This window comes from Chelonia mydas, chromosome 6, assembly GCF_015237465.2.
Source record: "Chelonia mydas isolate rCheMyd1 chromosome 6, rCheMyd1.pri.v2, whole genome shotgun sequence".
Classification (NCBI taxonomy): domain Eukaryota; kingdom Metazoa; phylum Chordata; order Testudines; family Cheloniidae; genus Chelonia; species Chelonia mydas.
Window position 1 is genome coordinate 18,118,352 of NC_051246.2, and position 17,550 is coordinate 18,135,901.

The following is a 17,550-nucleotide window of genomic DNA, read 5'->3' on the forward strand; positions in this document are numbered from 1 at the left end:
CCAAGCACCACCAGCCCCAAAGCGCCAGGGCACACACACACACTCAGAGCACCAGACAGGCTGCCCCATCAGCCCCGCAGCACTGGATGGGTGGGCTGCCCCCCAGCACCAGACCACTGGGTGGCGTCGGGCAGCCCTCCCTTTCCCCCCAGCCCTGGAGAACTGGGTGGTGCGGCCCCAGCCACCCCAAGTCCTAGCCGCCCTAGCCCCAGCCCCAGCCCAGCAGGCTTCCCGAAAGAGGAGCAGCCCGCTTGCCTGGACTGGGGCCAACTACCAGCAGCAGAAGGAGGGGGCCTTGGGCGGTGCATGGACAGGGCCGCGCAGGGCTCTTTGCGGAGGTACAGCCTCCCCAGGCTATTGTACGCATCGTCCATGGATTGGTCTGGCTCCAACTTCCAACCGCTGGATCTTGTTCTACCCTTCTCCACTCGATTAGAGAGCCCTTTAATAGCCAGTCTTTTCTCCCTATGAATGTGCTTGGGCACTGTACTTGAGCTACTTCTTGATCTCCTTTTCGATAAGCTAAACTGACTGAGCTCTGTAAGTCTCTTGCTAGCCGGCACTTCTTCCAGCCGGCAAATTTGCATTTGTGACTCTTCTCTGTATCCACTCCAGTTTTCAATAACCTAATCACACAGAACAAGAAAGAAAAAGGCCTCATTCAATACCATGGCCACCTACACACTGACTCGACCTTGTGCCTGCCCGCCCACTTCGAATCATAGAATATCAGGCTTGGAAGGGACCTCAAGAGGTCATCTAGTCCAACCCCCCTGCTCAGAGCAGGACCAATCCCCAACTAAATCATCCGATCCCAGAAGGATACACTGACTAGACCCCTCGATTCCAGGCAACTTGGCCTTCTAATTTTGGGGGCACTTGGGGTGTGCTTGAGCCCTGTTTTTAAGCTTTTCTCTGCAACTGTGAGGGCAAGAAACTTACTTTTCTTTTGAATGCACACTGAGGTTCTCAGCTAGTTCCTTGTTTCCAGGAGATGGGGCTTGAAATAAAACATCACTCACCATGGGACTTGCCATAAAATCCTGAGAGCTGGCAACACTCAAAAGGTAGCATAACAGGAGGATTCAATGGGAGGGGGGTCTTAGGGCTGAAGGCTTCGATGGTTATGTTCCCTTTCACCCTGAGCTTTGCACTTTTCACCCGGCCCTCCCCAGCAGCAGGCAGCTCCCCAGGTGTTGCCTCTCTGCTCATCTGATTCACACCCCGCCCCCACCCCACCACTCACCCTACAAAGCCCCGGTCCCACAGCTTCCCCCCCGTATGAGAAGTGGCTGCTAGACAGGGCTTCTTTCTTAGCATCTTCAGCCATGGGGCTGGGCTGTAGGTATTTTGTGGGCTTAGTGCTGCTCTGGTCCCTAAGAATAGCCCTTGGGCAGGGGGACTTCCACAGGGTCAGTTTCTCTGTCTTGCAACATGAGTATGACTGTGGAGACTATGGGATGCAGCTGCTGGTCTTTCCCAGCCAGGGCCACACCGTCCGCTTCAAAGTTGTGGGTAAGTAGCTGCCTGGCTGCTTCATAAGAAAGCTAAGAAGCCTCCTGCTCGTCTGCCCTCTTAGACATGCAGGAGGGTTTTATGGGTCTCCTGTGGAAACCTCTTACTTCTACAGTATGTAATGAGAGCTTTAGGAAGGGAACAAGAAGGTTCTACTCTAGTGCTTCTTGGTGGCCTGGCTATTATCCTCAAATCTTGAGTACCCTGGTCTCCTGAAGTGAGAGTCTGTGGCTTCTGTCCCCTGGAGAAAAGACTGGAGTTAGCCCTAACCATTGAATCCAGGTAGCGAAGTCTTTCCTCACAACAGCCTGCTGATCGTGACCCACAAAATAGCAGAGGGTAAAGAGGGAACCCTGCTGGGGGGGAGACTGTAAAAGGACATACCAAAATGTGGCTGGGTATCCCAAGCTCGGGTGTAACTCGGCCCTTTGAGCTCCAGACACCTGGATCCTGTGGCCTCTGTGGGCGATCACCTCCCTGTTGTCATGCCCAAGCATGGGGTCGGATGGGATGGCCTGGCCTGGCTCGGCCACTCTCAGCACTCGTGGCTCTAGGTCAGACTTGGTAAATGAGGGCCGTCCTGTACCTTTAGAGCTGCTTCCCACCATGCTAAACTCCACTAAACCGAAGGATGTGACAAACCACAGTCACTGTTCCAAACATGGCTACTTGGCTAAGCTTCATCAAGGGCTTTAACTCTTCCTTACCCACGACCTGTATGACTCTCTCCACAGATGAGTTTGGGACACCCTTCGAAGTTACCAACTGCTCCATCTGTCTCCATTGGGTCACATCTGGCGAGCAAGGAGCGATGATCTTCTCGGCTGGCTACAATGGCTGTCATGTCCAGAAGAAGGTGAGGGGGGTTGGCACGCCTCACCCCAGTGTACCTGAGCAACAACAGAAGCTGGAGATGGATCCATACCTGCAGTCACAGCAGCCTGTGCAGCTGGGGGGCACTGTGCTTAGCGCCTACAGAGAGTCTGTTAGGCCACAATACATACTGACTGGTGTCTCTTTATTGCAGGATGGCCGTAACCACCTGCAGGTGCGAGTGGAGGAACTGCTGAGCACCAGGGCCATCGCTGCCACCTATGATGTGAACATGACCTGCCCCAAGCCCACTGAACGTGACTTAACCCCAGAGGAGACCATGCGCTACGTACCGCAGCCGGGCCTGGTGCGCCCGGTGCCCCAGCCGCAGCCGGGCCTGGTGCGCCCGGTGCCCCAGCCGCAGCCGGGCCTGGTGCGCCCGGTGCCCCAGCCGCAGCCGGGCCTGGTGCGCCCGGTGCCCCAGCCGCAGCCGGGCCTGGTGCGCCCGGTGCCCCAGCCGCAGCCGGGCCTGGTGCGCCCGGTGCCCCAGCCGCAGCCGGGCCTGGTGCGCCCGGTGCCCCAGCCGCAGCCGGGCCTGGTGCGCCCGGTGCCCAGCCGCAGCCGGGCCTGGTGCGCCCGGTGCCCCAGCCGCAGCCGGGCCTGGTGCGCCCGGTGCCCCAGCCGCAGCCGGGCCTGGTGCGCCCGGTGCCCCAGCCGCAGCCGGCCTGGTGCGCCCGGTGCCCCAAATATATCCTCCACCAAGCAACATAGGTGTGTAGGGGTGTCTGTGACCTCTAACTGGTTTGAGTGCATGTGGGTTCCCTCTAATGGAAGGTTTCATGGTCACTTCTGACTCCTGTGGTGGTCTTCAGAGGAGCTGAACCTTGTCTCTTGCATGTTGCTGCATGTTAGAGCTGGTGTTGACAGTGTTGTAAGCCATGATCAAAAATGAGATTCGTTTAGAAATCATGCTGTTCCCCCCCCGCCAGTTTATTGAAGGGGAAGGGGTGGCTATTTGCCTTCTGGTTTTTTCAAAGCTTTAGGGAAGGCACTTGCTTCCAAGTCTGTGAGCTTCTTTGGTACAAAATCCAGTCACACATGCACCAATGTGTCCTTCCATTGGCTGCTCAGAGGGGTTTCCCCTGTTCCTCCAGTATCCCAGGGTTTGGGATCTGATGTTGTATCCCTTCATATGTCACCCCACATCTGCTTGCAATCTGTCTCCTTCCCCCCTGTGTCTCGCACAGGCTCTCCACAGCTCTTAGTCCCTCAGCACTCTTAGTGTCCTGTCTAGCCCTTCCCCTAAACCAGAGTGGCAGCCACTTTGCCTCTAGGTACAGCTTCAGTCTCATGAAAGAAATTCGCAGCCATGTTTACGAGGGGCACTTTCCTCTGATTGGCTATGGGGAAATGGTGGCCATCCTGCTAGCGTCTGCCCCATCATCAGTAAAGGGAGATGGTGACTTTAATAAAGGAAAAATTCATAGAGTAGGCGTCTGCTCACCATTTCATGAGATGGCTAGAAAAACCCACCCCGGAACTGCTAACTGATAAATTGGAGTTGACCACGCTGCTGGCTGTGTTGAGGGGGCTGTAGGGTGTGGGTGGGGGCTCTCCTCTGACACAGCAGCAGATCAGGAGCCTGAATTTCCAAGTGAAATGTTAAGCCTGGTATCTGGCTTAATGCAAAGAAGGGCAACATGCTACACTGGAGGACAGGGGTGGGGATCTGAGCACAATGCTGTCTGAGGTGGTATGTGGTTTGAGGTTATGGCTGTGGGGGGCAGGGTGAGCTGGGATGGAGGACCACTGTGGGAGCTCTTGCAGCCCTTTGGGGAAGGGGAGGAGGGTTGGACTGGTGTTGAGGTCAGCCACTTGTCCAGAGGTCACTACGGATCTTAAAAATCTCTGGGGAAGGGTCTCTTGTGATCCCTTCAGAGGATCTCTAGCTCTCCTTAATCCACACCCTGCTGTTCTAGGGGCCCATCTCACAGAGGAGCAGTGCCGTGTGGTGGCTGGGAAGATGCCCTGTGCGGATGCCCCAGGCCAAGCTGCTTGCTTCCAGGCTGGCTGCTGTTATGATGAGACTGACCTCACTACTCCCTGCTACTATGGCAACACAGGTAGGAGACCTGCCCTCATGTCAGCTTATGGAGCCTTTTGCCATCTCCGTCCTGGGAAGCTTGGTGACACACCGTACTTCTCAGATGAGTTTGGTCACCACCTACTAGCATGGTGAACTAGACTTGGATGCAATGTCTTTGTAACTCTCACCCTAGGCTGCAGCTGGCATCAGTTTGTGTGCAAAGGGATTCCTTCCTACATCACGGTCTCTCCTCAGTTGCCCAGTGCCTGGCAGATCTTGAGAGCCAACACCAAATGTGTGGTGGCAGAGGAAGAACCATCAGACCGTACAGGCTGGTGCTCCATCATCAGATCGAAGGATAACTCTGCCGGCTTGTGTCTCGTTCCTGCACAACCTGAGCTGCAATCATGCTGTGTCAGACAAACCCACTTACCCCCATGGGGCTTCACTTGATAGATTCCAAAGCCAGAAGGGACCATTGTGATCATTAGTCTGATTTCCTGTATCACACAAGCTATAGACTTTCCCTGAAATAATTCCTCAAGCAGATCTCTTAGTAGACATCCAGTCTTGCCTTATCAGTGACCCTGGGCAAACCATTCCAAGGGTTAACTACCCTCGCTCTCAGATCTACACCTTATTTAAATACTTAGATTGGAGAAGAGCCATGAGAAATATTAGAAAACAGGCCTTGTAGTGACCAAGTTCTGCCTCTTTAGACAGAGAGAAGGTTAAGGGGTGACTTGATTCCAGTCTATCATCCAGAGTGTGGCATGGAACTCTTGCCCAATTCCTCTACCAGGAACATCTATACTGAATCCTGCTCCTTTGTGTTGCAGTCACTGTTCAGTGCCTCCTGGATGGTCACTTTGTTCTGGTGGTCTCCAGGGACATGTCTGATCACCCCATCATCCTGGAGAGTGTCCGGCTAGCCTATGCCCAGGCAGGGTGTGACCCCATCAGGATGACTGAGGCTTTTGTGATCTTCCGCTTCCCCCTCATGCAGTGCGGCACCACAGTCCAGGTGAGGGGACACCCACGGGAAGCCAGGGTGAGTGCTCTGCTCAGGGGCTTGGGGGACTAACCTGCCCCATGTCTCCACTCTTCCAGGTGATCCATGACAAACTGATCTATGAGAACCAGCTGATCTCTGGCATCGACATCCGGACTGGGCCAGACGGCTCCATCACCCGGGACAGCACCTTCATGTAAGTTGGCCTGCTCTATTGACTAGCAAGGAAGTGATGGTGAGCAGGCTTCAGCCCTTCCACAGTGGAAGCGTGAGGCCAGATACTTTCCCCTGGCAAAGATCTGATCCATCAATTTTTCAGCAGCCTCTCCTGACCACCGAAGGACTTGGGGGATGTTCTCAGGTATGGATTCCCTGCAGTCACAGACATCCCCTTTTTTGAGTGTGGGGCAATGCACCTGATCCCTAATGGGGCATGGGGCAAAATCTTGCTTTGTGAAGGGAAGGACACGCTGTGCAGCTGACTGTCCAAGAGTCAGGGTTTTACATTGTCTGATCAAATGCCAACATTGGTCAGCCTCACCTCAGTCCCTAGAAAAATCCTGCAGCAGGTCAAATCCGTTCTGAAGCACTTGGCTGGTCCTGATCACCTTCCTCTCCTCCAAGTTGCATTCACCAAGGGCAAGTCATGCCTGACCAACCTGATTGCTTTCTATGACTAGAACTGGCTCTGCGCATATGGGGAAAGTGGTGGACGTGATATACCTTGACTCTAACAAAGTTTGACACAGTATCCCACCGTATTCTTGACAGCAAGTTAAAAAAGTATGGACTATAAGGTGGGTCGAAAGCTGGCTAGGTCATCAAGCTCAACCGGTAGTGATCAATAGCTCTGTCTAGTTGGCAGCTGGTATCAAGCAGCATGCCCAGGGGTCAGTCCTGGGGCTGGTTTTGTTCATCATCATTAATGATCTGGATGATGGGATGGCTTACACCCTCAGCAAGTTAATGGATGACACTAAATTGGGGGAGAGGTAGGTAGGGTCCAGAGTGACCTAGAAAATTGAAAATTGGGCTAAAAGAAATCTGAGGTTCAATAAGGACAAGTGCAGAGTCTGCACTTAGGAGGGAAGAATCCCATTTACTGGTACAGGCTGGGGACCGACTGGCTAAGCAGCAGTTCTACAGACAAGGTCCTGGGGATTAGAGTGAACGAGAAGCTGGCTATGAAATCAATAGTGGGCCCTTGTTGCCAAGAAAGCTACTGGTATGTTGGGCTGCATTAGTAGGAGCATTGCCAGCAGATGGAGGGAAGTGATTCCTCTCTATCCAGCACTGGTGAGGCCCATCTGGAATACTGTGTCCAGTTTTGGGCCCCCCCAACAGAAAGGATGTGGAAAAATTGGAGAGCCCAGCAGAGGGCAACAAAAATGAAGAGATGAGTGAGGGGGGATTTGATAGCAGCCTTCAACTACCTGAAGGGGTTCCAAGGAGAATGGAGCTCAGCTGTTCTCGGTGGTGGCAGATGACCGAACAAGGAGCAATGGTCTCAAGCTGCAGTGGGGAGGTCTAGGTTGGCTATTGGGGATGGGACTACACCACATGTGGTGAAGCACTGGAATGGGTTACCTAGGGAGGTGGCAGAACCTCTAAGGATGGAGATTCTGCCACCTGGCTTGACCAAGCCCTGGCTGGGATGATTTAGTTGGGGTTGGCCCTGCTTTGAGCAGGGGGTTGGACTAGCTGACCACCTGAGGTCACTTCCAATCCTAATCTTATGATTGTAAATGCCACTTGCTATGTGATCTCCAATGATGACAAGTAGGCACAGCCAGCCTGACCTGAGAAGGCCTCCGTGGGGCCACCCGGAGGGACTGATAACTCACTACAGGGTTGGTAGAAAGAAAGCTTGGATAAGTTGGTGGCAAACTTGAGAATGCTGCCAAGAGAGATGTGACTACAAGTAAGCAGGTGCTTCTAGCCTGTCTGAGAAGGCCCCCATGTGGCCGTGCTCGGACACTCCTGCTGAGTCCCTGAGTTAGAGGGAAGAACATCTGAGTTGCTAAAAGGGTTGATACACTAGCATCCTTGGATGTCTGCCATCCAAGTACTGATAGGGCCTGACCCTGCTTGTCTCAAGCACTAATAAGGTCACTGCCAGAAACCACATGGCCTCAATCTGAATTCACAGAGCATCAGCCCCTGTCTCCTCCCTCTGCTCTCTCCTGTGCAGCCTCCATGCTCGCTGCATCTACAATGCCAGTGACTTTCTGCCAGTCCAGGTCGAGGTCTTCTTGCCCCCCACACCTGCTCCAGTCACCCAGGCAGGACCCCTCCGGCTTGAGTTGCGCATCGCCACAGGTAGGTGACCCCTCACTCCAGCACGGAGATCCCATCCCCCTGAAGGACCACAGGTGTCTCAGCTCTGCTCTCCTCCTGCCCTCTCCCCCACAGACCTGAGCTACAGATCCTATCTCACAGACAGAGACTACCCTGTGGTGAAGGTGCTCAGGGACCCTCTCTACATGGAGGTTCGCATCCTGCACAGAACAGACCCGTCCCTGGTTCTGGTTCTACACCAGTGCTGGGCCACCCCAAGTGCTAACCCCCTGCAGCAGCCGCAGTGGCCCATCCTGGTGGACGGGTGAGTGGCTGGGATGGAGGGGGAGCATGGCTTGGGGAGGAGGAAGGCGGTTTCCTTGGTCCACCCTTCTCTCATGTCTTGCTCCCAGGTGCCCGTTCCTGGGAGACAACTACAGAACCCAGCTTGTGCCCGTGGGCCCTGCCTTACTGAGCTGCCCTTCCCGACTCACCACCAGCGCTTCGTCCTCTCCACCTTTGCCTTTGTGGACTCCGCCTCCCAGGTGGCGCTTGAGGGAGAGGTGAGAAGGGGCCCACATATAAAGCGGGTGAGGAGGGGGAAGTCGGAGTGCAGGGGCAGGAGCTCCTATTTCAGTCAGGTCCTGACCTTCACATTGTCTCTGCTGAGGCGCTGCACATGCAGAACCAAACTGATAGCTGTGGATCTACTTCCTGGCTCCTACCAGCACTGGCCAGTCACTCACTAACTCCATTCTCACTTGTGTGGATTTTAGGTGTACATTTACTGTAGCGCCTCAGCTTGCTACCCCTCCCGGCTGGAGCCCTGCAGGACCATGTGCCCATCAGGAGCTGCTACAGTAAGTCGGAGTGGCTCCATCTGGGCCCCAGTGGTCTGAAACCCATGTGGTTTCTACAAGCTGCCATCCCAAATACCAGAGGACTCATAGTGAACAGAGATCTGCCTGTCCTGCTATATTGGAGGAGGGCAAACTACCGCCCACAGGACCATCCTGCCCGGCCCCTGAGTTCCCGGCCGGGAGGCTAGCCCCCAGCCCTCCTGTGCCGTCCAGCACTCTACTCCGGCAGGGCTGTGAGCTCCTGCTGCTCTGAGCAGCATCATAAGGGGGTTGGCCTTGGATAAGGGGCAGAGGGTCCCAGGGGCAGTCGGGACAGGGGCTGGTTGGATTGGGCAGAGGTTCAGGGGGGCAGTCAGGGCATTGGATAGTCGTTGGAGTCCAGCGGGGGCTGTCAGGGAGCGGGGGGTTGGATAGGGGTGTGGTCCCAGGGCGCAGTTAGGGGCAGGGGTCCTGGGAGGGGGCAGTCAGGAGACAAGGAGTTGGGGGGGCAGAGGGGGTTTCTGAGGTGGGCAGTCAGGGGGCAGGAAGTGGGAGGGAGCCAGGCTCTTTGGGGAGGCACAGCCTTCCCTACCTGGCCCTCCATATAGTTTTACAGTGCTAATGTGGCCCTCAGGCCAAAAAGTTTGCCCAGCCCTGTGCTATACACTGACTGCAAGGCGTTCAGCCCAGCTCGTTATGTACCTGTACCATGTACTGTAGCGCTAGCTGGGGTATGATGGGCTAACACGAAGAGGTAAATGGCCTAATCTCCTACAATTGCCCTATGTAGGAGACAATACTAGAAATTGCCTCTGGAGTGTGGAGTGTCTGCTGCTCCTGATGAAATGGCCTTTCTTCCCAACTTCTCCCACACTTCAAATAAGCAATTCAGGAAGATCTAATACCTGGTAACAAACCTGTCAGGAGGCCTGTAAGGGCTCATGGTTGAGTCCATGGTGACTGCATTTCATCATGATGGGCCCTCTGGTTGTAGTGCACTGGACAGACAGCTCCCTAACTCTCCATTCCATCTCCCAGGAGGCCGCCGGTTCCTGGATATCAACAATGGGACAGGAGAGCCCCAGGACCTGGTGAGCTCTCCTGGCCCTGTGCTTCCAGCAGAGCCCTGAGCCGTGGAGAGAGCACTCTATGAGAACAAGGGTGAGTTTTCTGTTAAACCTGAGTAGGACAACTGGCATCTTGCACAGTACCTGGAATACAGCAAGTCAATGCTGTCCAGGGGATTCTAATGTAAATGTTCATGCGGGGCGGGGAGGGGGCTACATGCAGAAGTCACTCCTTGATGATCCATATGTAAGCTAATGCTGGCTGACACCACACCTGTGAGTGCTTCCTATGAGTGGGCCAATGTTGGGTTATTTCCTTATCCTTTGGACATTCATAGGATGTCTCAAAACCCAGCAAACTTGGGGGGGCGGGGGGGGGACACTATGGCACCTCAATGGTGACTTGTATGCCCTGAGCCTCTGTGGCACTCAATGCACTGGGGCTAGCATTGCCTCAGCCTTCAATAGAAGGCAATCAATGGGATGGTGGTGCTGGCTCACAGTCTAAAAGTGAGTTGACAATTCAAGTATCTTTCTGATGAAGGCTGGCCTAAGCGGTAGGGGGAGCACCACTGGGGCAGGGAAGTCTAGGTGTCATCTCCACACTTTAGACCCTACAGAAATCAGGATTGTCTTAACCTCTCCTCCTCTTCCTCCTCCAGACCCTGTCTCCAGACTGGACCTGACCCTGGTGCTTCTGGCCATGCTTTCATTGGTGGCTGTGGTTTCTCTTGTTACTGTGACACTACTCCATAGGAGAAGCAGCTGGATGACAAGGTCCCAAATCTTCCATGGCAGATGACTGTAAAATAAGGGAGGGGGAGCAGAAATAAAATGTCTGGACTGCACTAATGTCTTGTGGTAGCATGTGTCCCTCTGGGGGAGGGAACAGCAGTTGTTGAGGCCAGGCGTCTACTACTGGCCTTGTAGCTCTTCCCGTCAGCAGCAGAACAGACCTCTCTGCAGGGATAGACACCAGCTTACAGGAGGTGGTGAAGATTCCCCATTGTGTTAGTGACTGGAAACCTGATGCTCAAGACCTTAAGCATCCTGCCTTACAGCTGGGATCTCCCCCATAACTGCTATCTCCTGCTTCTTGACCCTTAAGCTATATCTATGGGGCACTCCAAAGTGTGGCTGTAGTGCGCACACACAGACCTCAATGAGCTAGCTTTCATCAAGCTAGTTGAAATAACAGTAGTGGAAGCATGGACTATACAAGATAGCTGGGACTCTGGGTCGGCTCCAGTGGGTAGCTGTGCTGCTGTTGCTCTAACTGCTTGATCTGGCTAGACTAAAGCTACCTTGGCTACATCTACACACTCACCTCTGTCTCACAGCAATCTACCCTTCTCCATTTGCATTAGTTTCCTTCTATCTCACCTGGGAAACTACAGCCCTCCAGCTCCTCTCCAAATCCCCTTCCAACAGCTAAAATCTTCTCTCCCACTGCTCCTACCATGTCAACATCCTCCACCTACTGTAGAACCCACAGGGACTGTCACACTAACGTGGTGTGACTGTTCTAGCCCCTCTATGAGCATCTTCTAGGGTAGCCTACTGTGGGACTGGATCCTGCAGACACTTAATGTGCATGTGGTAATGACTTCATGGGACTTCACGCATGCATGGAGTTAAGCACATGCTGAGGGCTGGCCAAGCAACACAAACTGTTCATTAAATGTCAACGTTCATTCTGCAGTAGGCAAAACCAATGCCTCAAAACTCTTCATGGAAAAAGCAGAAAGACATGTGTATCCTAGAAATGCATGGGCACTCGCCTGAGATCTAGGAGACTGGGTTTGAGTCCTGCTCTGCCTGACTGGGTGCACCTGTGTACTCCTGCATCCCAAAATGGAGTGTTGCAAGGTCAGAGTCTTGGACTGTAAGAGGATGGCAGCAGGGATCATGCTTTGTTACTCTCTGCAAAAAGCATTCTGTGATGGCTTGGCACAATAATGAACGGAAGCCTGGTGGCTTCAAGGCACAAGGCCATGAATTTGCCATTTGCTAAAATTCAAAGTAGTATAAAAATCATGCTGTAGTTGTAAAAGCCTTTGCTTCTGTGCTTAAGTCATGTACTTGAGGACTAACAATGAGAATTATTGCTGAAAGCTGGGCACTTATCTGCTAGAGGCAAACAGAGAAGGAGAAAGACTTGGGTGTATTGCTTGATCATAGGATGACTCTGATGCAGCTGGGAACAAGGCTAACCCAGTCATGGGATACTCAGGTGAGGTATTTCCAGTAGAGCCCGGGAAGTGCTAGTACCATTATACAAGGCACTGGTGAGACCTCATCTGGAATACTGTATGCAATTCTGGTCTCCCCATGTGTAAGATGAATCAAACTGGACCAGATATGGAGAAGGGCTACTAGGATGTCCAGAGAAATGGATAACCTCACTTATGAGAGGAGACAGAAATACTTTTATTTAGCCTAACCAAAAGAAGGCTGAGGGGAGAGAGAGAGTTGATGTTCTCTCTAATGCATCAGAGGGATAAACTATCACAGAGGAATTAACATAAGCACCAACGTGCACACAAGAACAAATGGATATAAACTGGCCATAAACAAGTTTAGGCTTTAGATTAGACAAAAGTTTCTCTCCATCAGAGGAGTGAGGTTCTGGAGCAACCTTTTCAAAGGGAGCAGAGTGTTGGGGGGCAAAAAGCAAAACTGGCTTCAAGACTGAGCTTCATAAGTTTATGGAGGGGATGGTAGGATGAGACTGCCTACAATGGCACATGGCTGATCTGTGACCGCTAGCTGCAAATATCTCCAATGGCTGGTTACAGGACACTAGATGGGGAGGGCTCTGAGTTACCTTGGGGAAAGAATTCTTTCCCAAGTATCTAGCTGGTGGGTCTTGCCCACATGTTCAGGGTCCTCACTGATCACCATTTTGGGGAATGGGAAGGAATTTCCCCCATGTCAGAGACCCTGTGGCTGGGGGTTTGCCGTCCTCTCCAGCACAGGGCACGGGTCACTTGCAGTTTAAACTAATGTAAATGTGGGGATTCTGTTTAGTTTTGTCTTTATATCATTATTTGAGGATATCACTAACTCAGACAGAGGTCATGGGTGTATTGCAGGAGTGGGTGGGTGAGGTTCTGTAGCCTGTAATGCGCAGGAGGTCAGACTACATGTCCATGATGGTCCCTTCCGACCTTAAAGTCTGTGACAGAAGAGAGACGGGGTTCCCTGAAAGCTCAACAATGGCAGCGGACAGCCAACTATAAGCAATAACGCAACACTGGAGATACAAGTTGCATGCAGCTGGATGGGTGCCTGTGACTTTCTTTCTACCAGCTAAATGACTGTCTTTGCTGATTGCATTGTCACATCTTGCACATGAAAGACTTGGTATCATCTTGGCACAGAAGTAAGACATATAATTGCCTTAGGGTACCAGAAACAATCCACAGGGAGTGGTGCAAGCTACAATGTTTGAATCAGGATTGCCAGCACTGATCTGTGCCAGGATAGAACATAGCAATAAGCTGTTTCCTCCAAAACCCAATGGTGTATTTAAATGATGCAAAACTGGGGGTCAATAGTGGCTGATGGCAGTGGTGGGGGTGGGCAGTGTGCTTTCCAGGACTGCAGTGATGGAGAGGGAAGCCTTAGCTAACCGAACTACCCTGGAGCCAAAACAATAGGTGGCAGCAGAAGAACAAGTTTCAGACACAAGGGAAAGGGAGTAAGTTCTGTATTTCTGCTACTGCTGCCTATTAAAATCTTTAAACGGAAAACCCTGGCCATCCCGAATTCTAAAGGCAGGGTGAAGAAGAAGGGAGGCCTCAGTAGCCTACTGAAAGGCCAATTCTGAATGTGTATAAAATGTCATTGCGTGGGGTTTCTTCCAGACACTGAAGGTGAGGGATGATTTTCCCCTGACAGAAAAGGCCTGCTTCAAAGTCCATGGGAATCTTCCATTGACTTCAGGGCAGAGACACTAGACAGGAGAGGATGAAACTTCTCCACTTAGGGGAAAAGTGCTGAGTGAGATAGAAAAGTGGCCAAATGTTTCTCCTGCTGAAGTAGGGAGACTTGGGCCTGGTCTACAGTAAGCGGTTATTTCCGAATTAGGCGAGTTACCTCAAAACAAACCTGGTTTCCATCCACACGACCGAACCAGTCTTTTTTCGATTTAAAGGGCTCTTTACTCCGATTTCTGTACTCCCCTTGGCAAGTGGAGTAGCCACACTAAAACTGAGATCGCAGTTCCGGGTTAGAGGTACTGTGGACGCAATTTGACAATATTAGCCTCTGGGAGCTATCCCAGAATGCTCCCTTGTGACCGCTCCGGACAACTCTCTGAACTCCGATGCACTAGCCAGGTAGGCAGGAAAAGCCCCGGGAACTTTTGAATTTCCTGTTTGGTCACCATCAGCACAGTCCACCATCACAGGAGACCATGCAGTCCACCATCTCAAGAGACCACGCAGTCCCGGATTCACAGACGAGCTCCAGCTTGGTCCGAACGGGAGGTACTGGATCTCATTGCATGTTGGGGAGAATCTCTTCTGGCTCAACTATGTTCCAAAAAAGGAACGCAAATACATACATTAAACTCTCCACGGCCATGACGGAAAGAGGCTACTCCAGGGACACAGAACATGTCGTACATATAATCAAGGAGCTGCAAGCTGAATTCTGTTGCCCGCCGGCGCATGTGATGGCTTACTCACACCAAAGTGGCAGGCACTTCAGTATGAGAGGCAAAATGAGACCTTGTACAGAAAGAACATGTGCTGTGTATTATGAATTGCCTGTTTCACTGAGAAACAGCATCCCTTTGTTCTCTAAACTGTATCTTTTAAAATACTACTCTCCCTTTTTCTTCTCCTGCAGCAGGCGCAAATGTTTCAATGCGGCCCCTATCTACTCTGTCCCAGAGGCTGGTCCAGATTAGAAGGTGGAAAAAATGAACTCGGGACAATAACTGCTGAGCTCTTGCAGTCCTCCTGCATTGATAGGGCCCAGTTGAATGCATGGAGGCAAACAATTGCAGAGTCGCGTAAAGCGTTACATGAATATGAAGAGAGGAAGGACGTGGGCGATGAGAGCAGGCAGGATGCTATGGTCAAGCTCATGGGGGAGCAAACTGATATGCTCCGCTGTATGGTGGATCTAATGCGGATCTAATGTGGATCTAATGGAAAGGCAGCAAGACCACAGACTGCTGCTGCAGCCCCTGGATAACCGCCCTCCCTCCTCCCCAAGTTCGATAGCCTCCTCACCCAGACGCCCAAGAACATGCGGGGGGGGGGGGGCTGCGGGGACCAACACAGTCAACCCCAGAGGATTGCACAAGCAGCAGAAAACTGGCATATCCTAAATTTTGATTTGGTTTCTGGACTAGTCCTTCCCTCCTCCTCGTCCACCCCCGTAACCCAATACCCCCCTCTAGCTTCTGATTTCTCTCAATGTTTTGTGCAACAACTAATACAGAACGGTTTTTAAACAATTGTGACTTTATTTCCTTTCATATATATATATGGGGGGGGGGCAGGTAACTTTAAGAGAAACAACAACAACTCTCACAGCGTACACTGGCCAGTCATGAAACTGGCTTTCAAAGCTTCTCTGATGTGCAGCGCGCCCTGCTGCGCTCTTCTAATCGCCCTGTTGTCTGGCTGTGTGAAACTTGTCAGCAGGCAAGTTGCCTCAACCTCCCACCCCGCCATAAATGTCTTCCCCTTACTCTCACAGATATTGTGGAGCACACAACAAGCAGCAATTACAATTGGAATATTGGTTGTGCTGAGATCTAACCAAGTCAGGAAACTGCACCAGCGTGCTTTCAAACGTCCAAATGCACATTCTACCGCCTTTCTGCACTTGCTCAGCCTAGAGTTGAACTGCTCCTTACTACTGTCCAGGGTGCCTATGTACGGCTTCATGAGCCATGGCATTTAGGGGTAGTCTGGGTCCCCAAGATAACTATAGGCATTTCAACATCCCCAACAGTAATTTTCTGGTCTGGGAAGTAAGTTCCTTCCTGCAGCTGTTCAAACAGACCAGAGTTCCTGAAGATGCGAGCGTCATGCACCTTTCCAGGTCATCCCACGCTGATGTCGGTGAAACGTCCCTTGTGATCCACCAGTGCTTGCAGGCCCATGGAAAAGTACCCCTTGCGGTTTATGTACTGGCTGCCCTGGTGTTCCGGGGCGAAGATGGGGATATGTGTTCCGTCTATTGCCTGCCGCACTTAGGGAATCCCAGCGCATTAAAGCCATCCACAATGGTCTGCACGTTTCCCCAAAGTCACTCCCCTTGATAGCAACTGGTCATTGATTGCATTGGCTACTTGCAGCACAGCAGCCCACAGTAGATTTCCCCACTCCAAACTGATTCCCGACTGACCGGTAGCTGTCGGGCATTGCAAGCTTCCACAGGGCTATGGCCACTTGCTTCTCAACTGTGAGGGCTGCTCTCATTTTGGTGTCTTTGCGCTTCAGGGCAGGGGACAGCAAGTCACAAAGTGCCATGAAAGTGGCCTTACGCGTACGAAAGTTTCGCAGCCACTGGGAATCATCCCATACCTGCAACACTATGCGGTCCCACCAGTCTGTGCTTGTTTCCCGGGCCCAGAATCGGCGTTCCACAGCATGAACCTGGCCCAACAGCACCATGATCTCCCAATCGCCACATGCCGTGCTGTCTGTGTCCATGGAGAAGCTCGCAAGCGTGGCAATAGCGGGAGAGCAGAGTTGGTGGCAGAAGCTGTGTTGCTCGGTTCACGATGGCCGAGCAGAGTTGAGTTGGAGAGGTGGTTTCATCGTAGCAGGAGAGCAGTAGTGCACCATCTGCTGAAAGCAGTATGGCGTCTGCATGCCAAAAAGGGGCGAAACGATTGTCTGTCGTAGCTTTCTGATGACACACATCCAGAAACACCCGCCAGAATGTTTTTGCCCCATCATGCTTAACTGGGAGCTTAACAGAGAATTCCAATGGGCGGCAGGGACTGTGGGAACTGTGGGATAGCTACCCACAGTAGGGGCACGGCTCTGACATTTGATGCTAGCCTTGGTACTGTGGACGCAATCTGCCAAATTCACCCGCTTTAGTGGGGACACAGAAGACCGAACGTATAAATAGCTTCCGAAAATTCGAATAGAATAATTTTGAAATAATTTTGTACTGTAAACGTACTGAGGGTTAGCAGTGCCATGAGAAAAAGACAGACAGAGCCTAGGAAAACCACCAGCCAAGAGAAGCTCAAGAGGCCTAAGCCTACTGAGGTGTCCTTACATCCCATCCTCAGGTTTCACATAGCTCAGGCTGAGGCCTGCCTCGTTCTGTGGAGCTCCATACTTGGCCAGGTTAGGCTTCTTCAAGGCCTGGTATGAGGCCTCCCTGCTTTTTCACTAGTTTCACCCCTAACTTGGACTCTACACAGGCCACCAGGGCTAACCCCCTTAATCTTATTTTAAAAGAGCTATAAAATCATTAACAATCATGGGCCTCAGTTCCACACCTCATCAGAACAATGGCACCTCCATCAGCCCCTGGCACCACGCCAGAGCCCTGTTCCAACACTGACTCAGACAGAACGCAGTGACTCCTAGTGAATTAACACCACTGTTTTCTGGACCTCCTGGGTTTTGCCCACAGATCCCCCTACTCAGCACTGAGCGGGCCTGATCCTTCCAAAGGTATGACATGTAATGATAGGTCTCAGCTGGTGTCCCTTATGGGTTGGTGATGGGATAAAGCACCAGGGTGACTAGGGGCCAGGACTACACCTGTACAGAGATGACGATGTCACCCGCATGAGGGGAGCTTGGGGATCTGTTGCTCTCTAGTGGCTGGTTCACATGGATGTTAATGAGTGTGCTACAGCCACTCCCTAGAGATGGTTCGTCCTTTTAGTTCAGAATCGCCTGGTTTTTGCTCTGAAGATCATGGAGTTTAAATCTCAGTGTGGGCCCA

At 52.2% G+C, this 17,550-nt stretch overlaps 1 protein-coding gene and 1 long non-coding RNA gene across 2 annotated transcripts in view; both read left to right on the top strand.

Moving 5' to 3' along the window:
- Nucleotides 1–1,268: 1,268 nt before the first annotated feature.
- LOC119566329 overlaps nucleotides 1,269–17,550 on the top strand; it is a 47,659-nt gene continuing 31,377 nt past the window's right edge. The window contains 14 exon segments of the mRNA XM_043548467.1: nucleotides 1,269–1,515; nucleotides 2,250–2,371; nucleotides 2,543–2,939; nucleotides 2,942–3,049; nucleotides 3,052–3,099; nucleotides 4,308–4,451; nucleotides 5,254–5,438; nucleotides 5,525–5,622; nucleotides 7,618–7,745; nucleotides 7,839–8,028; nucleotides 8,117–8,169; nucleotides 8,172–8,266; nucleotides 8,480–8,563; nucleotides 9,581–9,633. Of these exon segments, the coding sequence (XP_043404402.1) occupies nucleotides 1,329–1,515; nucleotides 2,250–2,371; nucleotides 2,543–2,939; nucleotides 2,942–3,049; nucleotides 3,052–3,099; nucleotides 4,308–4,451; nucleotides 5,254–5,438; nucleotides 5,525–5,622; nucleotides 7,618–7,745; nucleotides 7,839–8,028; nucleotides 8,117–8,169; nucleotides 8,172–8,266; nucleotides 8,480–8,563; nucleotides 9,581–9,633 (1,892 nt within the window). The 5' untranslated portion in view covers nucleotides 1,269–1,328.
- On the top strand, nucleotides 9,628–10,457 carry LOC122466356. Its single transcript, XR_006291784.1, has 2 exons — nucleotides 9,628–9,703; nucleotides 10,272–10,457. It is a non-coding gene; the product is annotated as an uncharacterized LOC122466356 (long non-coding RNA).